A 25664-nucleotide genomic window follows, 5' to 3' on the forward strand; every position below is an offset into this window, starting at 1 on the left:
TTGGCACAGAAAAGAAGAAGAATATATGAATCACTGATATTTTCTTAGTAATTCTTTAACATCCAATATGTACATTTCTCTACAACGTTATTTAAAAAATAAACCTTTTGAAAATACAGAACGTAGAAAGAAAAAATGAAGAAAAGGAAAGTGAAGGTAATGTAACAGCATTCTTTGAAACGAAGGAAAAAGGAATATTTTTCTCATGTAACAAGGAAATATCTACTAATATCGCTAGAAAGTGGAACTGTGAACTGTTCAATAGCTTCCTAAGTTTCAAGGTACAAATGAAACAGCGTTCATTAACATTTTATTCAATTTAAGCACAACATTTTGGCAAAGCTATTTTGCACTCATTAGGTAGTGGCTATCACTACATTAACTAAGCACATATACTAGTGCTAGTTTTAGTCATAAAACCAAGTCTGTAATAAACTGGCCAGTCAAATGTATATTTCATCATCTAGTATATACACCAGTATTAAGAAAAACAGTTTTATGCCTTATTAAATAAACATTAATGAAGTCAATTATCTTACCAGTGCCTGCAGTAATGTTGACTCCACTGCTTCTGACGTTCTCAAACACAGAGAAGAGAGTGAATGTGTATTTAGTTGCAGCAGTGAGAGATGAGACTGTGTGAGTTACTGGTCCACCTCCATCTGGTGCACTGATGTTGATCTCTGTTCCATTAAACTGGAGAATAAAGCTGACATTGTTGTTGACTTTATTCCACTGCAGAGCGATACTGGTCTCATCTTGTCCTGTTGATCTGAAGCTGCGTGTGTTTGGAGGAGCTGAGACAGAAAAACAGAAGAGACAAATTGTTATAAAGAAAGGACAGTTGTCAGAATAATCTCAATTTCATTCAACAAATCTATCTTTTTACATTCCACCTCCATCATCTCTTGAAGTTTCTGTCACAGTCCTACTGTGGCAGTCAGGGTTTTTGTTGTTTTTGTGTTTTTCCCACTTTGCCACTTTTTGTCTGCCTTCCCTCTTCCCTTCTCCCTCACCTGCTCCTGTCCCTGTGTGTGTCTCATCCGCCTCTGCTATTTAACCCCGGTCTGATCTCCACTCTGGCGCCAGATTGTTCCGCCACGTGTGGTGGTTAAATCAGTGCCACAAGCTATTGTATCTCGCTTCGTTCTAGTTTCAAGATTCCTATCTTGCATTTACCTCAGCGTGCTCATCCCTGTATGAGTCTGTCGTCTCATGTTATTCTGTCATGGTCTGACCGTGGCAGTCGGGGTTGTTGTGTTTTTTTATGTTCTCCCCCTGTCTGTCTTCCCCCTCCCTTTTCCCTCACCTGCTCCTGTTTACCTGTGTGTCTGGACCTGTGGGCATGGCAGCAGTGTTGGCAGCAGCGGGGAGGCGCACCTGCAGATCATTCCACTCATCTTCCCCATGTATATAACCCCGGTCTCATCTCCACTCCGGCGCCAGATTGTTCCGCCAGTTACGGTGATTATTATCAAGGGCCTCTAACCATTGTGTTAGCTTTGTATTTCTCCAAGAACTAATATTCTATGTCCCACGGATCTCCTTGTGTTTTTTCTCTGTGAGCCCCGTCTCATATGATTGTGTTTGTTCTACCTCGTGGCAGAAAACTCCAGCGCCTCTTCGCCCCGGCTTCCAGAGTTCCACCTGAGCAGCTCCCAGACGACCCTGCTTGCCTGCCTGCCTGCCGACCAACCAGGCTCACTCCACTACATCCCTCTCCGCGAACCCTCTGATTTCTAATAATTCTGTTGCACCTCAACTACTGCCTCCGCTCTCTCTGCATTTGGGTCCAGACAGAAACTCGACATAACATATTCTTTGTTTTGCTTCATGTACAGAACCTCCAGCACCTCTCCACTCTGGCTTCCTGCTCCACTGGCTACCTGAGTTCCTCCCACGCTTTTCCCGGACAACTCTACCTGCCTGCCTGCCGGTCTGCCGGCCTGCCCAACTCATTCCACTTTTTCCCTCTACGAACTCTTTGTGCCAAAATAAATCCCTTTACACCCTGACTTCAGCCTCTGATCTCTGTGTTTGGGTCTAGGGAAGAACCGCAACATAACAGTTTCTTTGGTATTACAGCTTGTAAGATTCATTGTCCAGTAGATGTCCCTAAACTGAGATTAAAAAAACATCTTTCAGCCCCCATGGTTTTGAATCCTAGATACCCTGCTGATAACTGCTTTTGTCATTTGTATTTATGGCTGCTAGAAATTATGGCTGCAGCTAACTAGCATTGACTTGTTTGCTGTTGCCACATAATTGGAAACTAGTCCATGAACCATTAGACCGCCATGGAAAAATCTTTATGATACACATTTATGCATATCTTCAATCATCTAGCATGTTGTCTTATGTACTATCCTTATATGAAACACCAGTGTTATTCTTGGTTTATAAGACACTAATGAAGTCAAATATCTTACCAGTGACTGCAGTGATGTTGACTCCACTGCTTCTGACGTTGTCAAACACAGAGAAGAGAGTGAATGTGTATTTAGTTCCAGCAGTGAGAGATGAGACTGTGTGAGTTACTGGTCCACCTCCATCTGGTGCACTGATGTTGATCTCTGTTCCATTAAACTGGAGAATGAAGCTGATATTGTTGTTGACTTTATTCCACTGCAGAGTGATACTGGTCTCATTTTGTCCTGTTGATCTGAAGCTGTCTGTGTTTGGAGGAGCTGAGATAGAAAAACAGAGCAGTGACAGATTTTTAACAAGATGGGTATGCATCATTACCACACAGACTAGCCGATCACCAAATGCCAACTAGATTCGACAACAACTCATTTAACACAGTTTTTTATTTAAATGTCTAACCCACACATTAATGGTTCCCTCTTCTTCTACTAATGCTGCTAGTTAGAGCTCTTTTCATCCAGCAGTTGCCCTCATTTCAAGGTGAAAATGCACCATCCCAGCTTTCATCCACATGTTGTATATTTTAGGTTATTGCTGCTGCTGACAGCTCACTGTTGCTACTTGTGATTGCTGCTGTTAACTCATTTGTCTGCTGCTATCTGGAAATAACTGGTTTGTGGCTACACCAACATTACAAAAATACTTTTGACTATCTGTTAGCTTTATAAGTATTTGTATAATGCAACAGGCATGAAAATATGTATTTAATGATCTAGAATGTAATACTTACAAGGCTAAAAGAACAGTACAGTTATTCCTGGTTCAAAATGCATTAAAGCAACATTATGTAGAAATCTGCATTTTGTTCGGTTTGGCACCCCCCACAGTTTCTGAGTGTAACACCACTGTCATAAATATAAATCCCAGGTCTGTTACAATTTGTCAGTCATAATGTAGGTGCTAACTAAAAACAAAACTAATTACACCATAATAATGTTATGTGTTGATGAAAACTTGCAAACTGAAGTAAACATGTATGTAACACTGTGATCCTACCCTCTCACTGAAGTTATAGTACAGAAACAAGTAATTGGGGGCTGGAATGGGGTGGCTGAGACAAAGACAGTATTCATCCTATTACAAGACACTGTACCATCAAAATGATTTTGAGGCTGTTATTTTAAGGTAAAAAAACATTACATTATGTTTATTTAATGAAGTCAAATATCTTACCAGTGACTGCAGTGATGTTGACTCCACTGCTTCTGACGTTCTCAAACACATAGAAGAGAGTGAATGTGTATTCAGTTCCAGCAGTGAGAGATGAGACTGTGTGAGTTACTGGTCCACCTCCAACTGGTGCACTGATGTTTATCTCTGTTCCATTAAACTGGAGAATAAAGCTGACATTGTTGTTGACTTTATTCCACTGCAGAGTGATACTGGTCTCATTTTGTCCTGTTGATCTGAAGCTGTCTGTGTTTGCAGGAGCTGAGATAGAAAAACAGAAGAGACAAATTTTATAAAGAAAGGACAGTTGTCAGAATAATCTTGATTCCATTCAACAGATCTATCTATTTACATTACATCTCTGTCATGTCTTGTTTCTTGACTATTATGGCTTGTAAGTAACATTCATTGTAAAGTAGCTGCCCCTAAGGTGAGATTAAAATACATCTTTCAGTGCCATGGTTTTCAATCCAAGCTATTCCTGCTGATAACTGCTTTTGTCATTTGTATTTATGGCTGCTAAAAGTTATGGCTGGTGCTAACTAGCATTGACCTTGCTGTTGCCACATAATTGGAAACTAGTCCGCGATTAGACCGCCAGGAAAACATCTTTATGATACACATTTACACATATCTTAAAACTTCTAGCATGTTGTCTTATGTACTATCAGAATATGAAACAACAGTGTTATACTTGTTTCACAAGAAACTAATGAAGTCAAATATCTTACCAGTGACTGCAGTGATGTTGACTCCACTGCTTCTGATGTTCTCAAACACAGAGAAGAGAGTGAATGTGTATTCAGTTCCAGCAGTGAGAGATGAGACTGTGTGAGTTACTGGTCCACCTCCATCTGGTGCACTGATGTTTATCTCTGTTCCATTAAACTGGAGAATAAAGCTGATATTGTCGTTGACTTTATTCCACTGCAGAGTGATACTGGTCTCATTTTGTCCTGTTGATCTGAAGCTGTCTGTGTTTGCAGGAGCTGAGATAGAAAAACAGAAGAGTGAATAATTTTATCAACCTGTTACCCTGGCTGTTAAAATGATCCATTTTGTATCCCCATATAGAAAGAAATGCTGACTAAGTGACAAAATGTGTAATAGCTGTTTGTGAATCCAAGTGCAATACTGAAACAGATCACACAATATTTGAGAAGAGTTGACTCAAAATTTAAATGAAACATGCAAATCAAAGGACTCTCAAGTCCAAATTTAACATCTCAACATTAGTGAATAAAAGTTTTAAATGTGGTGGCAAACATAGAATTAAGTTACATTTAAATGCACATGCAGCGACTGAATATGATGCCTATCAAATATATTCTTGTGTTCCTGTATGTTAAGATGCTACACTTTGCAGTAATGAAGTCAAACATCTTACCAGTGACTGCAGTGATGTTGACTCCACTGCTTGTGACGTTCTCAAACACAGAGAAGAGAGTGAATGTGTATTTAGTTCCAGCAGTGAGAGATGAGACTGTTTGAGTTACTGGTCCACCTCCATCTGATGCACTGATGTTTATCTCTGTTCCATTAAACTGGAGAATAAAGCTGATATTGTTGTTGACTTTATTCCACTGCAGAGTGATACTGGTCTCATTTTGTCCTGTTGATCTGAAGCTGTCTGTGTTTGCAGGAGCTGAGACAGAAAAAGAGCAGTGAAAACTTAATACACAAAGGCTTTCTGTAAAAAATGTCAATGTTCTCTGTGGCTGTCATAGATAGTCCATTTTGCATCCCCGGATTCCTACAACCAAATGCTGTCTATAAGAAACAGAACAAGTAAAAACATTCTTATTACTAACAATGTCTCATTCTTTTCTAGTTGTCCAATCTTATACTCACACCCATTACATATCATTTGACAACAGACACGTAGTTAACATTAAATGACAGAACACACTGTCAGAGGAGTTTTGATATAAATTAAATATTATGGGTCTATGAAGGTTTTTACTGTGGTGGCCAAAACATTGCTGAATTAAATTAACATGCAGTACAGATTTTGTGAATCTAATACCCAGTATATATCTTATGTCCTAGTTTAATCCGAGTGCACTGAAGATGATGACCAACTATGAAGACAAAGTGTATAGAAATGAAATAACCAATCTTACCAGTGACTGCAGTGATGTTGACTCCACTGCTTCTGACGTTCTCAAACACAGAGAAGAGAGTGAATGTGTATGTAGTTCCAGCAGTGAGAGATGAGACTGTGTGAGTTACTGGTCCACCTCCATCTGGTGCACTGATGTTGATCTCTGTTCCATTAAACTGGAGAATAAAGCTGACATTGTTGTTGACTTTATTCCACTGCAGAGTGATACTGGTCTCATTTTGTCCTGTTGATCTGAAGCTGTCTGTGTTTGGAGGAGCTGAGACAGAAAGAGAGTAGTGATCAATTTCATCAAGACACAGCATCTATTTACACACTCGCTCCATTCATCTGTTGCTCCCTTTTTTTTACTAATATGACTGACAGGTAAAATCCATTGGCCAGTAGCTGCCCCCAAGGCTGGATAGTGTAAAAAAATGACTCCATCTATAGCAACTTCTTGTTAAATTTAAGCTGTTGCTGCTGATAACTGCTTGCTTTTGATACTTGCGATTATGACTGCTAAGAGTTATGGCTGCTTCCGACTCCTTCTAAATGGCTTGTTGTTGGTACATCATGACAAACTAGTTGCTGAACCAAAAGATAGCCTTGGACTCATCTGTGATACGTGCATTTGAACATTTCTTTAATTTTCTAGTATGTTGTCTTATGCACACTGCTAATACAAAACAGCAGCGTGATGCTTGGTTAATAAGAAATTCCTGAAGTCAAATATCTTACCAGTGACTGCAGTGATGTTGACTCCACTGCTTCTGACGTTCTCAAACACATATAAGAGAGTGAATGTGTATTTAGTTCCAGCAGTGAGAGATGAGACTGTGTGAGTTACTGGTCCACCTCCAACTGGTGCACTGATGTTTATCTCTGTTCCATTAAACTGGAGAATAAAGCTGACATTGTTGTTGACTTTATTCCACTGCAGAGTGATACTGGTCACATTTTGTCCTGTTGATCTGAAGCTGTCTGTGTTTGCAGGAGCTGAGATAGAAAAACAGAAGAGACAAATTTTATAAAGAAAGGACAGTTGTCAGAATAATCTTGATTCCATTCAACAGATCTATCTATTTACATTACACCTCTGTCATGTCTTGTTTCTTGACTATTATGGCTTGTAAGTAACATTTATTGTAAAGTAGCTGCCCCTAAGGTGAGATTAAAATACATCTTTCAGTGCCATGGTTTTCAATCCAAGCTTTTCCTGCTGATAACTGCTTTTGTCATTTGTATTGATGGCTGCTAAAAGTTATGGCTGGTGCTAACTAGCATTGACCTTGCTGTTGCCACATAATTGGAAACTAGTCCGCGATTAGACCGCCAGGAAAACATCTTTATGATACACATTTACACATATCTTAAAACTTCTAGCATGTTGTCTTATGTACTATCAGAATATGAAACAACAGTGTTATACTTGTTTCACAAGAAACTAATGAAGTCAAATATCTTACCAGTGACTGCAGTGATGTTGACTCCACTGCTTCTGACGTTCTCAAAGACAGAGAAGAGAGTGAATGTGTATTCAGTTCCAGCAGTGAGAGATGAGACTGTGTGAGTTACTGGTCCACCTCCATCTGGTGCACTGATGTTTATCTCTGTTCCATTAAACTGGAGAATAAAGCTGATATTGTTGTTGACTTTATTCCACTGCAGAGTGATACTGGTCTCATTTTGTCCTGTTGATCTGAAGCTGTCTGTGTTTGCAGGAGCTGAGATAGAAAAACAGAAGAGTGAATAATTTTATCAACCTGTTACCCTGGCTGTTAAAATGATCCATTTTGTATCCCCATATAGAAAGAAATGCTGACTAAGTGACAAAATGTGTAATAGCTGTTTGTGAATCCAAGTGCAATACTGAAACAGATCACACAATATTTGAGAAGAGTTGACTCAAAATTTAAATGAAACATGCAAATCAAAGGACTCTCAAGTCCAAATTTAACATCTCAACATTAGTGAATAAAAGATTTAAATGTGGTGGCAAACATAGAATTAAGTTACATTTAAATGCACATGCAGCGACTGAATATGATGCCTATCAAATATATTCTTGTGTTCCTGTATGTTAAGATGCTACACTTCGCAGTAATGAAGTCAAACATCTTACCAGTGACTGCAGTGATGTTGACTCCACTGCTTCTGACGTTCTCAAACACAGAGAAGAGAGTGAATGTGTATTTAGTTCCAGCAGTGAGAGATGAGACTGTGTGAGTTACTGGTCCACCTCCATCTGGTGCACTGATGTTTATCTCTGTTCCATTAAACTGGAGAATAAAGCTGATATTGTTGTTGACTTTATTCCACTGCAGAGTGATACTGGTCTCATTTTGTCCTGTTGATCTGAAGCTGTCTGTGTTTGCAGGAGCTGAGACAGAAAAAGAGCAGTGATCAATTTCATCAAGATGCAGCATCTATTCACACACTCGCTCCATTCATCTGTTGCTCCCTTTTTTTTACTAATATGACTGACAGGTAAAATCCATTGGCCAGTAGCTGCCCCCAAGGTGAGATAGTGTAAAAAAAATGACTCCATCTTTAGCTACTTCTTGTTAAATTTAAGCTGTTGCTGCTGATTACTGCTTGCTTTTGATACTCACGATTACGACTGGTAAGAGTTATGTATGTTGTCTTATGCACACTGCCAATACAAAACAGCAGTGTGATGCTTGGTTAATAAGACATTCCTTAAGTCAAATATCTTACCAGTGACTGCAGTGATGTTGACTCCACTGCTTCTGACGTTCTCAAACACAGAGAAGAGAGTGAATGTGTATTCAGTTCCAGCAGTGAGAGATGAGACTGTGTGAGTTACTGGTCCACCTCCAACTGGTGCACTGATGTTGATCTCTGTTCCATTAAACTGGAGAATAAAGCTGATATTGTTGTTGACTTTATTCCACTGCAGAGTGATACTGGTCTCATTTTGTCCTGTTGATCTGAAGCTGTCTGTGTTTGCAGGAGCTGAGACAGAAAAAGAGCAGTGATCAATTTCATCAAGATGCAGCATCTATTCACACACTCGCTCCATTCATCTGTTGCTCCCTTTTTTTTACTAATATGACTGACAGGTAAAATCCATTGGCCAGTAGCTGCCCCCAAGGTGAGATAGTGTAAAAAAATGACTCCATCTTTAGCTACTTCTTGTTAAATTTAAGCTGTTGCTGCTGATTACTGCTTGCTTTTGATACTCACGATTACGACTGGTAAGAGTTATGTATGTTGTCTTATGCACACTGCCAATACAAAACAGCAGTGTGATGCTTGGTTAATAAGACATTCCTTAAGTCAAATATCTTACCAGTGACTGCAGTGATGTTGACTCCACTGCTTCTGACGTTCTCAAACACAGAGAAGAGAGTGAATGTGTATTCAGTTCCAGCAGTGAGAGATGAGACTGTGTGAGTTACTGGTCCACCTCCAACTGGTGCACTGATGTTGATCTCTGTTCCATTAAACTGGAGAATAAAGCTGATATTGTTGTTGACTTTATTCCACTGCAGAGTGATACTGGTCTCATTTTGTCCTGTTGATCTGAAGCTGTCTGTGTTTGGAGGAGCTGAGACAGAAAAAGAGCAGTGATCAATTTCATCAAGATGCAGCATCTATTCACACACTCGCTCCATTCATCTGTTGCTCCCTTTTTTTACTAATATGACTGACAGGTAAAATCCATTGGCCAGTAGCTGCCCCCAAGGCTGGATAGTGTAAAAAAATGACTCCATCTATAGCAACTTCTTGTTAAATTTAGGCTGTTGCTGCTGATAACTGCTTGTTTTTGATACTTGCGATTATGACTGCTAAGAGTTATGGCTGCTTCAGACTCCTTCTAAATGGCTTGTTGTTGGTACATCATGACAAACTAGTTGCTGAACCAAAAGATAGCCTTGGAATTATCTGTGATACGTGCATTTAAACGTTTCTTTAATTTTCTAGTATGTTGTCTTATGCACACTGCTAATACAAAACAACAGCGTGATGCTTGGTTAATAAGAAATTCCTGAAGTGAAACATCTTACCAGTGACTGCAGTGATGTTGACTCCACTGCTTCTGACGTTCTCAAACACAGAGAAGAGAGTGAATGTGTATTCAGTTCCAGCAGTGAGAGATGAGACTGTGTGAGTTACTGGTCCACCTCCATCTGGTGCACTGATGTTTATCTCTGTTCCATTAAACTGGAGAATAAAGCTGACGTTGTTGTTGACTTTATTCCACTGCAGAGTGATACTGGTCTCATTTTGTCCTGTTGATCTGAAGCTGTCTGTGTTTGGAGGAGCTGAGACAGAAAAAGAGCAGTGATCAATTTCATCAAGATGCAGCATCTATTCACACACTCGCTCCATTCATCTGTTGCTCCCTTTTTTTACTAATATGACTGACAGGTAAAATCCATTGGCCAGTAGCTGCCCCCAAGGTGAGATAGTGTAAAAAAATGACTCCATCTTTAGCTACTTCTTGTTAAATTTAAGCTGTTGCTGCTGATTACTGCTTGCTTTTGATACTCACGATTACGACTGGTAAGAGTTATGTATGTTGTCTTATGCACACTGCTAATACAAAACAGCAGTGTGATGCTTGGTTAATAAGACATTCCTGAAGTCAAATATCTTACCAGTGACTGCAGTGATGTTGACTCCACTGCTTCTGACGTTCTCAAACACATATAAGAGAGTGAATGTGTATTTAGTTCCAGCAGTGAGAGATGAGACTGTGTGAGTTACTGGTCCACCTCCAACTGGTGCACTGATGTTTATCTCTGTTCCATTAAACTGGAGAATAAAGCTGACATTGTTGTTGACTTTATTCCACTGCAGAGTGATACTGGTCTCATTTTGTCCTGATGATCTGAAGCTGTCTGTGTTTGCAGGAGCTGAGATAGAAAAACAGAAAAGTGAATGATTTAGCAACCTGTTACCCTGGCTGTTAAAATTATCCATTTTGTATCCGCATATAAAAAGAAATGCTGACTAAGTGACAAAATGTCTAACAGCTGTTTGTGAATCCAAGTGCAATACTGAAACAGATCACACAATATTTGAGAAGAGTTGACTGAAAAGTTAAATAAAACTTGCAACTCAAAGGACTCTCAAGTTCAAACTTAACATCTCAACATCAGTGAATAAAAGTTTTAAATGTGGTGGCGAACATAGAATTAAGTTATATTTGAATGCACATGCAGAGACTCAATATGATGCCTATCAAATATATTCTTGTGTTCCTGGATGTTGAGATGCTACACTGCGCAGTAATGAAGTCAAACATCTTACCAGTGACTGCAGTGGTGTTGACTCCACTGCTTCTGACGTTCTCAAACACAGACAAGAGAGTGAATGTGTATTTAGTTCCAGCAGTGAGAGATGAGACTGTGTGAGTTACTGGTCCACCTCCATCTGGTGCACTGATGTTTATCTCTGTTCCATTAAACTGGAGAATAAAGCTGACATTGTTGTTGACTTTATTCCACTGCAGAGTGATACTGGTCTCATTTTGTCCTGTTGATCTGAAGCTGTCTGTGTTTGGAGGAGCTGAGACAGAAAAAGAGCAGTGATCAATTTCATCAAGATGCAGCATATATTCACACACTCGCTCCATTCATCTGTTGCTCCCTTTTTTTTACTAATATGACTGAAAGGTAAAATCCATTGGCCAGTAGCTGCCCCCAAGGCTGGATAGTGTAAAAAAATGACTCCATCTATAGCAACTTCTTGTTAAATTTAGGCTGTTGCTGCTGATTACTGCTTGCTTTTGACACTTGCGATTATGACTGCTAAGAGTTATGGCTGCTTCCGACTCCTTCTAAATGGCTTGTTGTTGGTACATCATGACAAACTAGTTGCTGAACCAAAAGATAGCCTTGGAATTATCTGCGATACGTGCATTTAAAAGTTTCTTTAATTTTCTAGTATGTTGTCTTATGCACACTGCTAATACAAAACAACAGCGTGATGCTTGGTTAATAAGAAATTCCTGAAGTCAAATATCTTACCAGTGACTGCAGTGATGTTGACTCCACTGCTTCTGACGTTCTCAAAGACAGAGAAGAGAGTGAATGTGTATTCAGTTCCAGCAGTGAGAGATGAGACTGTGTGAGTTACTGGTCCACCTCCAACTGGTGCACTGATGTTTATCTCTGTTCCATTAAACTGGAGAATAAAGCTGACATTGTTGTTGACTTTATTCCACTGCAGAGTGATACTGGTCTCATTTTGTCCTGTTGATCTGAAGCTGTCTGTGTTTGCAGGAGCTGAGATAGAAAAACAGAAAAGTGAATGATTTAGCAACCTGTTACCCTGGCTGTTAAAGTTATCAATTTTGTATCCCCATATAAAAAGAAATGCTGACTAAGTGACAAAATGTCTAACAGCTGTTTGTGAATCCAAGTGCAATACTGAAACAGATCACACAATATTTGAGAAGAGTTGACTGAAAAGTTAAATAAAACTTGCAACTCAAAGGACTCTCAAGTTCAAATTTAACATCTCAACATCAGTGAATAAAAGATTTAAATGTGGTGGCGAACATAGAATTAAGTTAGATTTGAATGCACATGCAGAGACTCAATATGATGCCTATCAAATATATTCTTGTGTTCCTGGATGTTGAGATGCTACACTTCGCAGTAATGAAGTCAAACATCTTACCAGTGACTGCAGTGATGTTGACTCCACTGCTTCTGACGTTCTCAAACACAGAGAAGAGAGTGAATGTGTATTTAGTTCCAGCAGTGAGAGATGAGACTGTGTGAGTTACTGGTCCACCTCCAACTGGTGCACTGATGTTTATCTCTGTTCCATTAAACTGGAGAATAAAGCTGACATTGTTGTTGACTTTATTCCACTGCAGAGTGATACTGGTCTCATTTTGTCCTGTTGATCTGAAGCTGTCTGTGTTTGGAGGAGCTGAGACAGAAAAAGAGCAGTGATCACTTTCATCAAGACACAGCATCTATTTACACACTCGCTACATTAATTTGTTGCTCCTTTTTTTACTAATATGACTGACAGGTAAAATCCATTGGCCAGTAGCTGCCCCCAAGGCTGGATAGTGTAAAAAAATGACTCCATCTATAGCAACTTCTTGTTAAATTTAGGCTGTTGCTGCTGATAACTGCTTGCTTTTGATACTTGCGATTATGACTGCTAAGAGTTATGGCTGCTTCCGACTCCTTCTAAATGGCTTGTTGTTGGTACATCATGACAAACTAGTTGCTGAACCAAAAGATAGCCTTGGAATTATCTGTGATACGTGCATTTAAACGTTTCTTTAATTTTCTAGTATGTTGTCTTATGCACACTGCTAATACAAAACAACAGCGTGATGCTTGGTTAATAAGAAATTCCTGAAGTGAAACATCTTACCAGTGACTGCAGTGATGTTGACTCCACTGCTTCTGACGTTCTCAAGCACAGACAAGAGAGTGAATGTGTATTTAGTTCCAGCAGTGAGAGATGAGACTGTGTGAGTTACTGGTCCACCTCCATCTGGTGCACTGATGTTTATCTCTGTTCCATTAAACTGGAGAATAAAGCTGACATTGTTGTTGACTTTATTCCACTGCAGAGTGATACTGGTCTCATTTTGTCCTGTTGATCTGAAGCTGTCTGTGTTTGGAGGAGCTGAGATAGAAAAACAGAAAAGTGAATGATTTAGCAACCTGTTACCCTGGCTGTTAAAATTATCAATTTTGTATCCCCATATAAAAAGAAATGCTGACTAAGTGACAAAATGTCTAACAGCTGTTTGTGAATCCAAGTGCAATACTGAAACAGATCACACAATATTTGAGAAGAGTTGACTGAAAAGTTAAATAAAACTTGCAACTCAAAGGACTCTCAAGTTCAAATTTAACATCTCAACATCAGTGAATAAAAGATTTTAATGTGGTGGCGAACATAGAATTAAGTTAGATTTGAATGCACATGCAGAGACTCAATATGATGCCTATCAAATATATTCTTGTGTTCCTGGATGTTGAGATGCTACACTTCGCAGTAATGAAGTCAAACATCTTACCAGTGACTGCAGTGATGTTGACTCCACTGCTTCTGACGTTCTCAAACACAGACAAGAGAGTGAATGTGTATTTAGTTCCAGCAGTGAGAGATGAGACTGTGTGAGTTACTGGTCCACCTCCATCTGGTGCACTGATGTTTATCTCTGTTCCATTAAACTGGAGAATAAAGCTGACATTGTTGTTGACTTTATTCCACTGCAGAGTGATACTGGTCTCATTTTGTCCTGTTGATCTGAAGCTGTCTGTGTTTGGAGGAGCTGAGACAGAAAAAGAGCAGTGATCACTTTCATCAAGACACAGCATCTATTTACACACTCGCTACATTAATTTGTTGCTCCTTTTTTTTTACTAATATGACTGACAGGTAAAATCCATTGGCCAGTAGCTGCCCCCAAGGCTGGATAGTGTAAAAAAATGACTCCATCTATAGCAACTTCTTGTTAAATTTAGGCTGTTGCTGCTGATAACTGCTTGCTTTTGATACTTGCGATTATGACTGCTAAGAGTTATGGCTGCTTCCGACTCCTTCTAAATGGCTTGTTGTTGGTACATCATGACAAACTAGTTGCTGAACCAAAAGATAGCCTTGGAATTATCTGTGATACGTGCATTTAAACGTTTCTTTAATTTTCTAGTATGTTGTCTTATGCACACTGCTAATACAAAACAACAGCGTGATGCTTGGTTAATAAGAAATTCCTGAAGTCAAATATCTTACCAGTGACTGCAGTGATGTTGACTCCACTGCTTCTGACGTTCTCAAAGACAGAGAAGAGAGTGAATGTGTATTCAGTTCCAGCAGTGAGAGATGAGACTGTGTGAGTTACTGGTCCACCTCCAACTGGTGCACTGATGTTTATCTCTGTGCCATTAAACTGGAGAATAAAGCTGATATTGTTGTTGACTTTATTCCACTGCAGAGTGATACTGGTCTCATTTTGTCCTGTTGATCTGAAGCTGTCTGTGTTTGCAGGAGCTGAGATAGAAAAACAGAAAAGTGAATGATTTAGCAACCTGTTACCCTGGCTGTTAAAATTATCCATTTTGTATCCGCATATAAAAAGAAATGCTGACTAAGTGACAAAATGTCTAACAGCTGTTTGTGAATCCAAGTGCAATACTGAAACAGATCACACAATATTTGAGAAGAGTTGACTGAAAAGTTAAATAAAACTTGCAACTCAAAGGACTCTCAAGTTCAAACTTAACATCTCAACATCAGTGAATAAAAGTTTTAAATGTGGTGGCGAACATAGAATTAAGTTATATTTGAATGCACATGCAGAGACTCAATATGATGCCTATCAAATATATTCTTGTGTTCCTGGATGTTGAGATGCTACACTGCGCAGTAATGAAGTCAAACATCTTACCAGTGACTGCAGTGGTGTTGACTCCACTGCTTCTGACGTTCTCAAACACAGACAAGAGAGTGAATGTGTATTTAGTTCCAGCAGTGAGAGATGAGACTGTGTGAGTTACTGGTCCACCTCCATCTGGTGCACTGATGTTTATCTCTGTTCCATTAAACTGGAGAATAAAGCTGACATTGTTGTTGACTTTATTCCACTGCAGAGTGATACTGGTCTCATTTTGTCCTGTTGATCTGAAGCTGTCTGTGTTTGGAGGAGCTGAGACAGAAAAAGAGCAGTGATCAATTTCATCAAGACACAGCATCTATTTACACACTCGCTCCATTCATCTGTTGCTCCCTTTTTTTTACTAATATGACTGAAAGGTAAAATCCATTGGCCAGTAGCTGCCCCCAAGGCTGGATAGTGTAAAAAAATGACTCCATCTATAGCAACTTCTTGTTAAATTTAGGCTGTTGCTGCTGATTACTGCTTGCTTTTGACACTTGCGATTATGACTGCTAAGAGTTATGGCTGCTTCCGACTCCTTCTAAATGGCTTGTTGTTGGTACATCATGACAAACTAGTTGCTGAACCAAAAGATAGCCTTGGAATTATCTGCGATACGTGCATTTAAAAGTTTCTTTAATTTTCTAGTATGTTGTCTTATGCACACTGCTAATACAAAACAACAGCGTGATGCTTGGTTAATAAGAAATTCCTGAAGTCAAATATCTTACCAGTGACTGCAGTGATGTTGACTCCACTGCTTCTGACGTTCTCAAAGACAGAGAAGAGAGTGAATGTGTATTCAGTTCCAGCAGTGAGAGATGAGACTGTGTGAGTTACTGGTCCACCTCCAACTGGTGCACTGATGTTTATCTCTGTTCCATTAAACTGGAGAATAAAGCTGACATTGTTGTTGACTTTATTCCACTGCAGAGTGATACTGGTCTCATTTTGTCCTGTTGATCTGAAGCTGTCTGTGTTTGCAGGAGCTGAGATAGAAAAACAGAAAAGTGAATGATTTAGCAACCTGTTACCCTGGCTGTTAAAATTATCAATTTTGTATCCCCATATAAAAAGAAATGCTGACTAAGTGACAAAATGTCTAACAGCTGTTTGTGAATCCAAGTGCAATACTGAAACAGATCACACAATATTTGAGAAGAGTTGACTGAAAAGTTAAATAAAACTTGCAACTCAAAGGACTCTCAAGTTCAAATTTAACATCTCAACATCAGTGAATAAAAGATTTAAATGTGGTGGCGAACATAGAATTAAGTTAGATTTGAATGCACATGCAGAGACTCAATATGATGCCTATCAAATATATTCTTGTGTTCCTGGATGTTGAGATGCTACACTTCGCAGTAATGAAGTCAAACATCTTACCAGTGACTGCAGTGATGTTGACTCCACTGCTTGTGACGTTCTCAAACACAGAGAAGAGAGTGAATGTGTATTTAGTTCCAGCAGTGAGAGATGAGACTGTGTGAGTTACTGGTCCACCTCCAACTGGTGCACTGATGTTTATCTCTGTTCCATTAAACTGGAGAATAAAGCTGACATTGTTGTTGACTTTATTCCACTGCAGAGTGATACTGGTCTCATTTTGTCCTGTTGATCTGAAGCTGTCTGTGTTTGGAGGAGCTGAGACAGAAAAAGAGCAGTGATCACTTTCATCAAGACACAGCATCTATTTACACACTCGCTACATTAATTTGTTGCTCCTTTTTTTACTAATATGACTGACAGGTAAAATCCATTGGCCAGTAGCTGCCCCCAAGGCTGGATAGTGTAAAAAAATGACTCCATCTATAGCAACTTCTTGTTAAATTTAGGCTGTTGCTGCTGATAACTGCTTGCTTTTGATACTTGCGATTATGACTGCTAAGAGTTATGGCTGCTTCCGACTCCTTCTAAATGGCTTGTTGTTGGTACATCATGACAAACTAGTTGCTGAACCAAAAGATAGCCTTGGAATTATCTGTGATACGTGCATTTAAACGTTTCTTTAATTTTCTAGTATGTTGTCTTATGCACACTGCTAATACAAAACAACAGCGTGATGCTTGGTTAATAAGAAATTCCTGAAGTGAAACATCTTACCAGTGACTGCAGTGATGTTGACTCCCCTGCTTCTGACGTTCTCAAGCACAGACAAGAGAGTGAATGTGTATTTAGTTCCAGCAGTGAGAGATGAGACTGTGTGAGTTACTGGTCCACCTCCAACTGATGCACTGATGTTTATCTCTGTTCCATTAAACTGGAGAATAAAGCTGACATTGTTGTTGACTTTATTCCACTGCAGAGTGATACTGGTCTCATTTTGTCCTGTTGATCTGAAGCTGTCTGTGTTTGCAGGAGCTGAGATAGAAAAACAGAAAAGTGAATGATTTATCAACCTGTTACCCTGGCTGTTAAAATTATCAATTTTGTATCCCCATATAAAAATAAATGCTGACTAAGTGACAAAATGTCTAACAGCTGTTTGTGAATCCAAGTGCAATACTGAAACAGATCACACAATATTTGAGAAGAGTTGACTGAAAAGTTAAATAAAACTTGCAACTCAAAGGACTCTAAAATTTAAATGTAACATCTCTTGGTGAGTAAAAGTTTTAAATGTGGTGGCAAACATAGTATTAAGTTATATTTAAATGCTCATTCAGCAACTGAATATGATGCCTATCAAATATATTCTTGTGTTACTGTATGCTGAGATTCTTTACTTCGTAGTAATGAAGTCAAACATCTTACCAGTGACTGCAGTGATGTTGACTCCACTGCTTCTGACGTTCTCAAACACAGAGAAGAGAGTGAATGTGTATTTAGTTCCAGCAGTGAGAGATGAGACTGTGTGAGTTACTGGTCCACCTCCAACTGGTGCACTGATGTTTATCTCTGTTCCATTAAACTGGAGAATAAAGCTGACATTGTTGTTGACTTTATTCCACTGCAGAGTGATACTGGTCTCATTTTGTCCTGTTGATCTGAAGCTGTCTGTGTTTGGAGGAGCTGAGACAGAAAAAGAGCAGTGATCACTTTCATCAAGACACAGCATCTATTTACACACTCGCTACATTAATTTGTTGCTCCTTTTTTTACTAATATGACTGACAGGTAAAATCCATTGGCCAGTAGCTGCCCCCAAGGCTGGATAGTGTAAAAAAATGACTCCATCTATAGCAACTTCTTGTTAAATTTAGGCTGTTGCTGCTGATAACTGCTTGCTTTTGATACTTGCGATTATGACTGCTAAGAGTTATGGCTGCTTCCGACTCCTTCTAAATGGCTTGTTGTTGGTACATCATGACAAACTAGTTGCTGAACCAAAAGATAGCCTTGGAATTATCTGTGATACGTGCATTTAAACGTTTCTTTAATTTTCTAGTATGTTGTCTTATGCACACTGCTAATACAAAACAACAGCGTGATGCTTGGTTAATAAGAAATTCCTGAAGTCAAATATCTTACCAGTGACTGCAGTGATGTTGACTCCACTGCTTCTGACGTTCTCAAAGACAGAGAAGAGAGTGAATGTGTATTCAGTTCCAGCAGTGAGAGATGAGACTGTGTGAGTTACTGGTCCACCTCCAACTGGTGCACTGATGTTTATCTCTGTGCCATTAAACTGGAGAATAAAGCTGATATTGTTGTTGACTTTATTCCACTGCAGAGTGATACTGGTCTCATTTTGTCCTGTTGATCTGAAGCTGTCTGTGTTTGGAGGAGCTGAGATAGAAAAACAGAAAAGTGAATGATTTAGCAACCTGTTACCCTGGCTGTTAAAATTATCAATTTTGTATCCCCATATAAAAATAAATGCTGACTAAGTGACAAAATGTCTAACAGCTGTTTGTGAATCCAAGTGCAATACTGAAACAGATCACACAATATTTGAGAAGAGTTAACTGAAAAGTTAAATAAAACTTGCAACTCAAAGGACTCTCAAGTTCAAATTTAACATCTCAACATCAGTGAATAAAAGATTTAAATGTGGTGGCGAACATAGAATTAAGTTAGATTTGAATGCACATGCAGAGACTCAATATGATGCCTATCAAATATATTCTTGTGTTCCTGGATGTTGAGATGCTACACTGCGCAGTAATGAAGTCAAACATCTTACCAGTGACTGCAGTGGTGTTGACTCCACTGCTTCTGACGTTCTCAAACACAGAGAAGAGAGTGAATGTGTATTTAGTTCCAGCAGTGAGAGATGAGACTGTGTGAGTTACTGGTCCACCTCCATCTGGTGCACTGATGTTGATCTCTGTTCCATTAAACTGGAGAATAAAGCTGACATTGTTGTTGACTTTATTCCACTGCAGAGTGATACTGGTCTCATTTTGTCCTGTTGATCTGAAGCTGTCTGTGTTTGGAGGAGCTGAGACAGAAAAAGAGCAGTGATCAATTTCATCAAGACACAGCATCTATTTACACACTTGCTCCATTCATCTGTTGCTCCCTTTTTTACTAATATGACTGACAGGTAAAATCCATTGGCCAGTAGCTGCCCCCAAGGCTGGATAGTGTAAAAAATGACTCCATCTATAGCGACTTCTTGTTAAATTTAGGCTGTTGCTGCTGATAACTGCTTGCTTTTGATACTTGCGATTATGACTGCTAAGAGTTATGGCTGCTTCCGACTCCTTCTAAATGGCTTGTTGTTGGTACATCATGACAAACTAGTTGCTGAACCAAAAGATAGCCTTGGAATTATCTGTGATACGTGCATTTAAACATTTCTTTAATTTTCTAGTATGTTGTCTTATGCACACTGCTAATACAAAACAACAGCGTGATGCTTGGTTAATAAGAAATTCCTGAAGTGAAACATCTTACCAGTGACTGCAGTGATGTTGACTCCACTGCTTCTGATGTTCTCAAACACAGAGAAGAGAGTGAATGTGTATTCAGTTCCAGCAGTGAGAGATGAGACTGTGTGAGTTACTGGTCCACCTCCATCTGGTGCACTGATGTTTATCTCTGTTCCATTAAACTGGAGAATAAAGCTGACATTGTTGTTGACTTTATTCCACTGCAGAGTGATACTGGTCTCATTTTGTCCTGATGATCTGAAGCTGTCTGTGTTTGGAGGAGCTGAGATAGAAAAACAGAAAAGTGAATGATTTAGCAACCTGTTACCCTGGCTGTTAAAATTATCAATTTTGTATCCCCATATAAAAATAAATGCTGACTAAGTGACAAAATGTGTGACAGCTGTTTGTGAATCCAAGTGCAATACTGAAACAGATCACACAATATTTGAGAAGAGTTGACTGAAAAGTTAAATAAAACTTGCAACTCAAAGGACTCTAAAATTTAAATGTAACATCTCTTGGTAAGTAAAAGTTTTAAATGTGGTGGCAAACATAGTATTAAGTTATATTTAAATGCTCATTCAGCGACTGAATATGATGCCTATCAAATATATTCTTGTGTTACTGTATGCTGAGATTCTTTACTTCGAAGTACTGAAGTCGAACATCTTACCAGTGACTGCAGTGATGTTGACTCCACTGCTTCTGACGTTCTCAAACACAGAGAAGAGAGTGAATGTGTATTTAGTTCCAGCAGTGACAGATGAGACTGTGTGAGTTACTGGTCCACCTCCATCTGATGCACTGATGTTTATCTCTGTTCCATTAAACTGGAGAATAAAGCTGACATTGTTGTTGACTTTATTCCACTGCAGAGTGATACTGGTCTCATCTTGTCCTGTTGATCTGAAGCTATCTGTGTTTGCAGGAGCTGAGACAGAAAAAGAGCAGTGAAAACTTAATACACAAAGGCTTTCTGTAAAAAATGTCAATGTTCTCTGTGGCTGTCATAGATAGTCCATTTTGCATCCCCGGATTCCTACAACCAAATGCTGTCTATAAGAAACAGATCAAGTAAAAACATTCTTATTACTAACAATGTTTCATTCTTTTCTAGTTGTCCAATCTTATACTCACACCCATTACATATCATTTGACAACAGAGACGTATTTAACATTAAATGACAAAACGCACTGTCAGAGGAGTTTTGATATAAATTAAATAATCTGGGTCTAAGAAGGTTTGTACTGTGGTGGCCAAAACATTGCTGAATTAAATTAACATGCAGTACAGATTTTGTGAATCTAATACCCAGTATATACCTTATGTCCTAGTTTAATCCGAGTGCACTGAAGATGATGACCAACTATGAAGAATGAAATAACCAATCTTACCAGTGACTGCAGTGATGTTGACTCCACTGCTTCTGACGTTCTCAAACACAGACAAGAGAGTGAATGTGTATTTAGTTCCAGCAGTGAGAGATGAGACTGTGTGAGTTACTGGTCCACCTCCAACTGGTGCACTGATGTTTATCTCTGATCCATTAAACTGGAGAATAAAGCTGACATTGTTGTTGACTTTATTCCACTGCAGAGTGATACTGGTCTCATCTTGTCCTGTTGATCTGAAGCTGTCTGTGTTTGGAGGAACTGAGACAAAGAGCAGAACTTATAAGACGGAAATTTCATAAAATTGGAAGAGCTCTTATTTGAAGCTGTCTGATGCAATGCACATAATGTATTTTGGTACATCATGTTGACATGCTATGAATGACATAGTGACAGTTCCTAATTCATCCACCCCCACTGGTAAATCAGTTGATCAAATTAGCACTCTACTAAGTTAAATCTAGAAAATACTCTCTCAGATCAACCAGTATTATACTGTTGAGCAACATTCACTTAAGCTAATCATTTTTGTGGTGTGCAACATATCTTCATATCTTGTGTATACAAAACCACAAATCTCAACTCAACTTTCAAATCTCAATTTTACTCTAACCCTAACCCATTTTTCCAGGTGACTTTGATCTTAAATGTATATAAGCAAATAGATGTCCAGATATCTATTTGCTCATATTTATCACAATATACAGCACTTTTGCAAATATATCATGAAATATATTTACATATAATACATAAAACCGACTGTCTTAATCTAACAACGAACCTCTCCCTATACAGTATATGAGCAGAAATAAGACGCATTACTTGTTTTGAAACAGATGAATGAGAAATTGAGGGCGCAGTTTTCATCTGACCACCGTCCTGAGTCATGGAACACTGTGGTGACACACCCATCTCCACTTAAGTTTGGCTGCCCGTCGGCCCAGTGTCGAAACAGAGAGGTGCTTCCATCAGACCACAATTTTTCCCGGTGCAGTCCGATCCACACAAAGCTGCCATTTGCTACGTTTGTAATGATGCTATTTTCTGTCTGATTTCGTATGCTGACGGGGAAACAGTAGAATATACATTTCAAGGATGTGCATAGTAGACATGAAAACAAAAAATAGAATGCACAATGCAATACATTGGTAGTGATTGTTAGAAAGGAAAAAAGAGCAATTAAAAGGTAATGATAATAAATGAATAGACACAGAACGGGAGGGATTTAAAGGTGGGAAAGGACAAAAAAACAATTGTACAGATAAATAGAAAAAGATAAAGCCTTTAAAATGCCTTGTTGCATTTTTGGATCACCTCAACAGTGTTGACTATTCATAAACAGACAGAAATGTTGGTTCAGTAGTTTACCTGGCAAGATCAACATAATTCTCCCTGCAGAATCTCTGAGCTTCGGTCCAATTCAGACCTGTGTCGACCTTTACAAAGGATATTGTACCATTTGCTGTACCTGGAAATATAGTTACAAACAATGTCAGGACGATTTCTCTGCAGTGTATGAAGGGGTATCAGTAAAAGAAAGTAGGATCAGGTAATGCTGTATACATGATCTATTTAGGCAATTCTTAAATCTTACGCTATAAGAAAACTAACCGTTGTAGCACACAAAGGATCTTTGGACACTGCATTCATTGTCAATCCATGTGCCAAAGTATGGACTCCCACTTAAAAGCTCCACACAGTGCTCTTGTCCGTCAAGATTGTTGGGCTGCCCAGTGTACCAATTTCTAAACTCCGTCTCTCCTTCACCATAGAAGCTGCTGTCATTCAGGGACCATCTCCAGCTGTTTATCAACTCATCATAGAGACCTATCCAAGCCTTGCCTGTTCAGAAAAATTATTTATTATTATTATTTATCAACAGCAGGAATTAAAAAAAAAATTAAGTACCCAAATAACCTAAAACATTTTTTAGAATTGTGAATCATTGTTCTTTTACATTCCACATTATAATATTTTAGAAGAACCTGGTTGTTGTTGGGCTGTTGTGTGTGTATTTGGTTTTAAATATATATATACAGTATGTATATGTTAGGTATATGACTCCAATATTGAGAACTTGCCTGTGTAGTTCGATGTGGTGCTGATGACGGCGTTGACATCAGCTGTGTTTTCTATGGTGGCCAGGTCAGTGTAGTTCTGTCTGCAGAAGCTCTGAGCATCAGTCCAATTCAGTGGTGTGCTCACAAAGTAGTACTGACGAGTTTGGGCAGAGGCAACATTGACCAGCGCTCCTAAAACAAACAGCTTTTAATTACCAACCATGTTATAGGAAAGTCTAATTTTACAGTGAATTTGAAGAGGCACTGTGCATCAGGTGGGTTCAACATTACTGTCGGGTTTTATGAAGGTTCTTCCTCATTGATGACATTTTTGACCTCTCACATTCAAGCAGTTTGACAGGAACAGTAAACAGCCCTTTGTCAGTTGAAATGTTTTTGTATATTAGGAGCCACTGTTCATAATTTATGCCTGCCTCAATTTTCTTATATTTCTAATATATTTATTCATAGTTAAATACACTGTACAAAAGTAAAAACTAATGCGTAAACAATTTCTCCACCACAATTTGAGCCAGATCAAGTTTCAGTCTGCCTCAGTAAGTCTGTTTGCCACTGAAGATAAAACAAGAACCAGTTTGACTGCAAGGTGTAGCTGAGCAGAAAGCATGAACTTTTACTTCATAAGACCCTGGAAGGAAAAAACAAAAACAAACAAGACTGAATAATTGAAAAGGAATATCTGTTTGACTGGGGGTATGAGTACATTCACAGTGTAAAACATACAGACAGTACACAACTTCCTCTCTCTATTGTATTGTCTATTATTTGAGTTTCTTTACCACTGTACCATAATGTATTTATGTAATTATATTAAATATAAACACTTTCAGCACCTGGAATTCCTGCCCTGAAAAACCTGACCAGGAATATGTGTTACATAAAACCACACAAACATTAAAATAACACATATTATACATTCATTTTATGCTTTTTCCTTCCTATAAGTTGTTGTCTTAGCTATAAAAAGACAAAAAGTTAGAATAATCAAACAAGAGGCACCAACCTGTGAGGACAAAGATGATCAGTGCATAATCCATGAGTTAAACCTGTGAAAAATGTATTAAAAAATACATCAGAATCAGAATCAGGTTTTTGACCAAGTACAGTAGGTATTCACATACGATGAAGTTGAAAAACAAGAGATAGACAAAAAGCAAGTACTGTAGGTCAAAAAGTATAAATAGCAAATAGAAAATTGACTGTAACATATAAAAAAATATGTACAACATGTTATTTAAATAAAGTTAGTTAAATGCATAAAGCAACTGCATGTGGATGTGTGCCAGTAAATACAGCAGATATCTAAAACATTTCAGTGCCAAATATGGTACAGTTATTGATTCTACTCACCATTATCTCTTCAACCTCCTGCTCAAAAATATAGGTAGGTGCGGGTCCTTGTACGATAAGTTAGACTTGTGTGATATCTAGCGTTTATCAGCTGCTGTAACAATAGAACAAAGAGTCCTACTCATCGGTGTAGACTCTTCAATGACAGAGACAAAACTGTCTCTTAACTGTCACTTGACGTGAATTACATGCCTTTATCTTGCTCTTTGTGATGGAAAGGTATGCAGATGTGATCACACCCAACCTGTTGAACAATGTGTGCTCATCCTTCATTGTGTTACACTACATAGCGCAGAGCAGTGTGTTACGGCACTTACAAGGAGTGGTTCACATGAGTGAAGGCAACAACTTACATTAACCTTCACTCATTTATTGGTTGAAATTTATGTATATTTGCACTGTACTTTCAAGCATTTCTTGTGTTACTTTTACTGGGCATGTTTTAGTGGAGTATTGCTTTACCACATTTAGATTTTCACATCACATTTTTTAAAGCAAAAGCAAAACTATAGTGTAGATATTGTGTTAACCCTGCACATAATTAATGCTCTGTTTAGTTTTTTTAATCACATTGCTTGTATTGCTATTTTTTTTAATCTATCTATTGTTATATTCATTGAATTGTTTTAATCCAAGTTGTTACACCATCAATGTCATAATTTTGTAAAAGTAACACTTCACTTAGCACAATATCTGCTCGCCTTGCAGTAACTCCGTTTAGAATGACTGCCTGCTTACCTTTTTGGTTGGTCTCGTATTGTTGAACTGACTTCTGTATGAAGAGGAAGCAGTTGTCAATATATGCCATGGGGTTTCCCCTCGGCACACTCTTACAGGTATGTAGCTTTGCAAACAACCAAAGGGATTTCTGACATTCCGATGTCTACTTTTTCCGTCACAGTCAATCTAGTAACACAAAATGCTTTGTAATA

At 38.6% G+C, this 25664-nt stretch overlaps 1 protein-coding gene across 1 annotated transcript; it reads right to left on the reverse strand.

The window, feature by feature from the left end:
- Nucleotides 1-258: 258 nt before the first annotated feature.
- On the reverse strand, nucleotides 259-25540 carry LOC141003380 (tenascin-X-like). The gene is made up of 35 exons (XM_073474705.1): nucleotides 25471-25540; nucleotides 23383-23553; nucleotides 22913-23143; nucleotides 22670-22769; nucleotides 22124-22362; nucleotides 21305-21562; nucleotides 20583-20840; nucleotides 19932-20189; nucleotides 19216-19473; nucleotides 18561-18818; nucleotides 17844-18101; nucleotides 17193-17450; nucleotides 16476-16733; nucleotides 15821-16078; nucleotides 15102-15359; nucleotides 14447-14704; nucleotides 13728-13985; nucleotides 13073-13330; nucleotides 12356-12613; nucleotides 11701-11958; nucleotides 10982-11239; nucleotides 10327-10584; nucleotides 9733-9990; nucleotides 9015-9272; nucleotides 8420-8677; nucleotides 7824-8081; nucleotides 7168-7425; nucleotides 6440-6697; nucleotides 5721-5978; nucleotides 4985-5242; nucleotides 4329-4586; nucleotides 3601-3858; nucleotides 2430-2687; nucleotides 540-797; nucleotides 259-269 (listed from the first exon to the last, which is right to left on the reverse strand). The coding sequence occupies exons 1-35, from the start codon at nucleotides 25538-25540 to the stop codon at nucleotides 259-261; spliced, it is 8304 nt and encodes a 2767-aa protein (XP_073330806.1).
- Nucleotides 25541-25664: the final 124 nt, after the last annotated feature.

Source organism: Pagrus major, chromosome 10, assembly GCF_040436345.1.
Source record: "Pagrus major chromosome 10, Pma_NU_1.0".
Classification (NCBI taxonomy): Eukaryota; Metazoa; Chordata; class Actinopteri; order Spariformes; family Sparidae; genus Pagrus; species Pagrus major.

What these genes read in the sequence shown, in the direction of transcription:
- LOC141003380 (XM_073474705.1), bottom strand. Translation starts at nt 25,540, where the DNA reads ATGGCATATATTGACAACTGCTTCCTCTTCATACAGAAGTCAGTTCAA. An exon ending in CAACATCACTGCAGTCACTG is followed by an intron (nt 20,841 to 21,304) that starts GTAAGATTGGTT and finishes TTTCTGTCTCAG; the next exon opens with CTCCTGCAAACACAGATAGC. An exon ending in CAACATCACTGCAGTCACTG is followed by an intron (nt 7,426 to 7,823) that starts GTAAGATGTTTG and finishes TTTCTATCTCAG; the next exon opens with CTCCTGCAAACACAGACAGC.